Source organism: Battus philenor, unplaced genomic scaffold (assembly GCF_028537555.1).
Source record: "Battus philenor isolate CCGP_79_NKW_IND1 unplaced genomic scaffold, ilBatPhil1.0.hap1 SCAF_24, whole genome shotgun sequence".
Classification (NCBI taxonomy): domain Eukaryota; kingdom Metazoa; phylum Arthropoda; class Insecta; order Lepidoptera; family Papilionidae; genus Battus; species Battus philenor.
The window spans coordinates 446,228-453,211 of NW_027181687.1; the positions used below are offsets into that span (position 1 = coordinate 446,228).

The 6,984-nt window shown below is 34.0% G+C and overlaps 1 protein-coding gene across 1 annotated transcript; it reads left to right on the forward strand.

Moving 5' to 3' along the window:
• The first annotated feature begins 542 nt into the window (after positions 1 to 542).
• On the forward strand, positions 543 to 5,144 carry LOC137924660 (zinc finger protein 652-like). Its single transcript, XM_068768082.1, has 6 exons — positions 543 to 1,264; positions 1,656 to 1,923; positions 2,016 to 2,137; positions 2,978 to 3,102; positions 4,131 to 4,218; positions 5,061 to 5,144. The coding sequence occupies exons 1-6, from the start codon at positions 670 to 672 to the stop codon at positions 5,105 to 5,107; spliced, it is 1,245 nt and encodes a 414-aa protein (XP_068624183.1). The 5' UTR covers positions 543 to 669; the 3' UTR covers positions 5,108 to 5,144.
• The last annotated feature ends 1,840 nt before the right edge of the window (positions 5,145 to 6,984 follow it).

Here is a 6,984-nt window from a genome sequence, read left to right on the forward strand (position 1 = left end):
ATACGGACTTTGCACTTAAAAATAATTAGCTACTAACTTCCTATTCCAGTTTGATACTAAAATATACTTCATTCATTTATTTAGGTCAGCCAATAGACGCCTACTACAAAGCATAGGCCATTCAAAAGATTATCAAAATAATCGGTCTCGGTTTGCCCACATCCTTTTCTCCTGACTGAGATTATGTCATCGGTCCACCTAGATGGGGGCCTACTATACAATTACAAGCTTTTTTGTATTTAGTATATTTTTAAACTGAATATGCTATTTTATTTTTTGGAAGCAAATCATTATTATAGGCTAGGGAAATCTTATGGTAAAAAAATTCGTTTAAATATAAGTACTTATTGAAAATAAGTAAATCGACAAAAAATAAATGCGTCAAGCAATTTTAGTGCCAATAAAGATTCAAAACTTCACACACATAGTTCAATAGTTAAGTATTTGGATCTAGGATCTAAGTTTTAGATTAATCGATTATTTATATATATCGATTTGAAAGTTAGCTGGAGTTCTTTTATCAGGACATCCTTATAACAATATTTATGCATTTTAAGGTTATTACGAAGTGAAAAATAAAGAATATTATTAAACAGTTTATGTTGATATGTAAATGGCACATTGTGTTTTTTCGTAATATCTTTTTGTATAGTTACCGTTAAATAAGATATGGCTGAAGACGACGGTGAAATAGAATATCTGGAGGAAGACGAGGATATTGTCCAACAGTGTGTCCAAACAGTTGAAGAAAAACCTGTTCCCCGAGCACCAGTTAATGTTCCATTACTGGTGGAAAGGAGACCGGTCGGCAGACCCAGGAAGAGGAGAAAAGTAGAGGAGGATTCGGATTACGAACCATCCAAGTATTTACCCGCTAAGAACAAGAAACGTAAAACTCAGAAGATAACACGTAATACATCGTTAAAAACTCACAAATACGTAACCTATGGTCAGCAAGGTCAATCTAAGTTGGAGGCTAAAGGATACGGACCTCGTAAGTATAAGAAGAAGACCCAGTTTTTAAAAGATGACCTTGCGCCACGAAAGCAAATGGACATTCGGATTCCTGACTACGATGACCCTTTGTGTCTACCTGTACGCGCCATAAAACGTGACGAAATTGATACCAGGAACTTACGGAACTGGAACAACCTGTGCTTGGAAAATTTTGAAAACCATGATATAGTTTTGAAACCTGACAAAGGAGAGACAGTGTCTTCTAAGAGAACTGTTGTTATTAAAAAAGTTGCCAACAAGCACACAGGTTCGTACAATTTAAATTATTATTTCAAAAGTGTATCCAGTAGCTATGGCAAAAGTTTCTATAATTTCTACCTGTAATATTTAGCTGTTTGTTATTGCAAATGTTTTTCTGATGGGAGATTTTATTTTGATCTTACCTGGCAAAAACCTGATCAAGTGGCATTTGATAGCTTGTTTCCAAATTAGGGTTCCTAGAAGCCATAAAGCTTCTACCTTGAAAGTATAGGAGTCTCACCTCCATGAACCCATGGAATCTGTAATTACCACTTGGCCAAAGAAAGTCTAGAACCCAAAACAAACATCTTATGGTAACTTTTTCCTGCTATAACTAATCTTTTCCACATAAAATGTATCTTTTATTAAATGAAATGAAATTCCTGTTACTATGGCAGGAAAACCAGAAACATCCATGTGGAGTAAGACGAGTGTTCAAAATCAATTTGGCGATAAGAAATCTGAAGTTGTCCAGTGCACACTACCAAAGTACAGGGAGAAGAAAATGTTGAACTCATTTAGTCTATACGAGCCTAGGAGACGAAGGTCTTTCCATCATGAAAGTGAAGTTATTTTGACGAAGGAAGATCAAAAGGACGGAGAGACATTAATTGTTTACAAACCAAAGGAAACACTGTCGTTGGTGTATAAAATGTTTGAGAAATTGTGAGTAAAACTTTACTGTAAATTCTATAGTATAATATGTCAGGCACTGTTATATATCATAATTATATACATTTCATGAACTCCACTACCAGAGATGATGGTGGTACGGAGGATGATGACGAACAGAAGAGGTACATGAAGGAGGTGGCCAGTTGCAGGGTTTGTGCTCCTTGCTACCAGGTGTCATGGCGTGGCTTCCGAAAGAACGATCAAAGTAAGTGGATCTTATCATTATTAATATTTCAACTTGGATGTTCACTCTTGGACATAGGCCTCCCCTATATATTTCCAATAGGACTGGTTAAAAGCAGCCTGAATTCACCTGCTAAAGTACAGTTTTGGAGAATTTTCTTATATTCAACATAACAATGTCACAATTTTTTTTACAATTCGGTGTTTAATTAGAGACCAATGAAGCTTCAATGCCAGTTCAAATAAGAAATGAGATCTGCAAATGTCTGCTGAACAAAGGTCACAGACATAGCTTGAAGAATTTCTCATCTGAATTGATAGGGGCCGGGGCACATTGCTAGTGCCACTGTCAGTTGTTGGGGCTGAAAGGTTCTCAAGTAGCAACCACTGGTAGATGTGGTGTGGGTAGGCTTCACACTAAATGGATTGACGACATGGTCAAGTCGCTGGACACGGGCAGCGCAAGACTGGTCGTTGTTTTTTGGTGGAGGCTAATGTTTTGCAATATCAATGTGAAATAAATGAGGTGACAATAAATAAAATACAAATTTATGTGAATAAGCAAAAATTGTTTAATTGTTAAAAAAATGTGAATTTAAATATGTATATTAATTAAGGATATTAAATATTATAAATAAGATTGTAATGCCTTGTGTCATAAATACAATAGGCGAGAGCGAGACGCCCCAAATAGGAGGGGCCCTAAAAAATGCCTTGCAATCGGTGTCTCTTGGCTGACATGTGGATGAGGAATGTTTAAAAAATATGTGTCTACCCAATAATAATTAATTTTAAAGTTACCCAATTTTATAACACAACAATGCTGACAAAAATAAAATAAATTTTTATGTGATTTTTTCAGAGATAAAATGTCAGATATGTTCAAGAGTGTGTGTTAGTGTGTACAATCTGCTGTCCCATCTCAAGTCACATTCTGTCGAAGAGATGAACAAGCACAAGCGACTGATCTCCAAAACCTTGGCTGGGGTATGTGAAGCATCTATGTGATACTAATTATGATTTTTTTTTTATTTGTATCCCCTATCTTGTGTGGGACAGGGACTATTTAACATTATTGAATTTTTCACAATTTATGCATCTTATGATCTTCCATTTGGTATTCATTCCACATTTCTTCTTTCATTCTCTTTCATTCTATGACCTTCCATTCCTCTCTTGTTGCACATTAGCATTTTATTTATTTTATTTCTATTTATTTACATTCTTTTTATTTTAAATTTATTTCACATTAGCTTTATAGTTTTATTTATTTACAATTTACTTATAGTTTTTACTATAATTACCTATTTTTTTTAATTTACAATTTTATTAATCTTATTTAGCTTTTGTTTTTGTAAATTGCTTTTGTAATTATTGCTCTACACTATAATTATGATTTAAAACTGGCATGTAAAATACAAAAACTTAATCCACACAAAAACTTAATAACAAAAAAATATTGACAGACATGTTAAATACAAGAAATTTTTAGTTATAAACTTCGAGATCTTGTATGTTATGATTGTTAATTAGACCTTTCTTCTCTTGATGTTAAATTTCGAATTAAAGGTATATTATTTAATAAATTTTATTATGGCATTCAAGAGTTTTTTGATCGAAATGTATGGAACTTGGTTCATTGACACACTAACACAGTTGATATTATAATGTGTACATAAAAATTGTTAAATTTAATTTAAAAAGAGCAACTGTGGGTTTCTGTCCAGCTGTTAGGAAATCAGTTTGCTGAGCCTGCGGTAGCTTAATACTTATAATGTGAAAATAATTGTCGTTTCAAAAACACATGTAAATGCCTACATGCAAAGATAATGAAGTTTGAAATCTCTAGGAAATATATGTTATCTCCTGCTTATATTTATACATAAATATTGATGATCAAACAATATTTTTTTTATATACTTGATTAATATTTAAATTAGAAAATATAGGTACATAGTTGACGTTGTTTTGACAATATGAAAATATAATCATAGTTTATTTTGTTTCAACCATAGATGGTAGAGTACCACTACAAGTGTCGCATATGTCAAGAACAGTTCCCTGGGATCAAACAGCTGAGGACCCATGTGCTGTCCCACCGCGGTGAGTATTTACAAACACAACACTACATTTATTTCCCACTTTTGATCATCTTTTGTGTGATGGGGTTAGCCTTATTCAAGCCATCCCAACTCCTTGACAACTCCAAGCAGAACCTTGATGTACCTGGCAATCTCTGGGATGCAGCTTGTTGATCCAAAATGGGTAGCCATGTAGGGTACTATCCCTGTACACTGTAGTAGATAGGCAGCAGTCTCATTCTCTTCTCTTTTTCCATTCCTCGAGACAGGCGAAATAGTCTTCTGGTATAGCCTTAGGACCTATTACGATTAGGTGTTTATCTTTTGGCCTTTTGATTTTCCTGAATAGATAGAAGTAGCACGGAGCCAAACCCGGTGGTTACAGTGAAGTTTCGGCAGAAAAGTCGCGAAGCACCAATGCAGTACGACATTGACCTATTGCGATTTGTCACTTTTGAAACAAAACATCCTTCAAAATGGTTAGACTGAGGAAATTGATGTTTCAACTTTGGACAAACAGACGCATGGCAAATTTTATAGTCCTACCAACGTAGGAAAAAAATTACCTGTACTCCTAACGCCCAGGAGTTTTGAAAAACAATTTTACCTTATTTTTTATCACAATAGTATGTCCTGATATGCAGAGGTATTACAACAAATTCAAACGGCTTTTTGTGTTGCTCTACTGATCTCTTATTAATTAGAAAAATAAATTAACAATATTTATGTCGGAACTACGTAGTTTTCTTTGCCGTTGACAGATGGCGCTAGTAGTGGTGGCGGTAGAATCGTCATTAACAAGGAAGACTTGACAACGACACGACGTATAACAAACAATATTAATGAAATCTATTCTGTTTGCAGGTACGGAGACATTTATATGCGACATCGGGAGCCATGTTGCTACATAGTTTTCTAAGTTTAATAAGTAATAAAGTTATTTTTAACACTTCAATCATTTGTTTTAATGTTTAACTGTTCATTCTAGATGGTCAGGATAATGTGCCATGGGTAACGAATAATAGTTTAAAAAGTATTCTGGTCGTGGTGGCCAGTAAAATACCATGCTTGAGCCTATCCTGGAAAGTTCTGTATCATCATTGCCTCGAATCCGCTGTGATCTTTTACCCAATGTAAAATAATTGTTTAACTCCCGTTCAACCCCTATCATAGGTGGACAGGGTTTTTATTTACATTCTAATATATATAATATAATTTTATTATGTATATATATAATATAATTTTATTATGTATATGCTTAATATTATGTCCATTGTCATTTTTCGTGCTTATCGCGTTTCATTCTTTCCTCTAATTTTCTCCACAATACCTTTTATTCCTCACACTGACCTTCCATACATCGCCTCACTTCCATCACCTTCCGTCCAGAGATGTACAATTTTACGATTATTATTTTTTACATTTGTTTTTTTTATTATTATCTGTATTGCTTTTAATATTTCTAATATCACAGCTATTTTAGCACTCACTAGAGTTTTTTTATGGCTCCCGTTTTGGGTGCATCCCATACTGACTGTCTCACTGTCCAGGGACCATTTTTACGATACATATTTTTTTCATCACATCATTTGCGTTCTCATCATCTTTCCTTCTCAATGTCATTCATTCTTCACAAATTTTTTCATTCATCTCATCATCACCTTGCTTGGACTTGGAAAGGCGACGAGCCTTCCCACCAGAACAGTACAAGTTTAATTTTTGTTTTGGTTTTACTTTATTCTTCTTTTTTTATTTGCTTTATTCTTACGTTTACTTCCTTTATAATTTAATTTTTACAATACATTTATTAAAAAAAAAAACTCTTCAAGTCAAGTACTTTTGTTTTTTTTTTCCTACTAGATCTTTTTAATGGTTCTCCTAAGACTCTTCTGAAGTACTTAAGAAAGGTCCCACGACTCTCATTGTTGTCCAAAATTGATGCGATGTTCCCTTCTTCGACTCCTTGCAGCAAATGAAACTGGTAATCCGTTCTTAGCGCGCCAAATACGGGACAGTCGGTGATCAGGTGTGCACCACTCAGTAGTGTTACAAGGTTGTTCATACTTACCTATATCACACGTGTATAATACTTGTATATTAATCCAGAGTTAATAGTGTGACTCTTAAGGGCTAGTAGTATCTCCCTAATGTTGGAGAGAATTCGAATGGAGGTACCTCTTGCCTTTCTAGCAGTTAAGGCAGCGACTGAATTTATGATGCCTATGCATTTAGCTTGGAACACGGCTACCTATTGGTGTTGCTTTGGTAATGTTTGTTTATTGAAAATGTCCCAAGGTCAAAGTCATGCAGTTTGATTATATGTGAAACTTTTTGACCTTTTTACTACTGCGTACACAGATCGATTTAAATATACAAATAAATAAAATGGGATTGTCTTTTTGTAACATTAAAATAATAGCTTTTTACTACATTAATAAATATGCGATATATATACCAAACTTACATTTTTATTAATTTTTACTATCAGTTCGGTTAATCTTTAAAATGGCGGGAGCAATGTTGACAGGACTTATACTGGCACGTAGATGATGTAATAACGAGTAAGTAAGGCTACTTTAATTTTAGAAAAATGCTTAAACGAAAAAAAAATACTCAATAAACGAAACATTTTTTCCTGTAAATTTTATATTTTAATTTCCATGCGGCCAAAGTCGCGGCCATACTTAGCTAGTTTTGTAATAAAACTTCAAAGCATAAACATAACGGATAAAAAATAAAAAAATGGCGGGAATCCGTTGTTGACATTTACGATTGATTTTCAAATGTA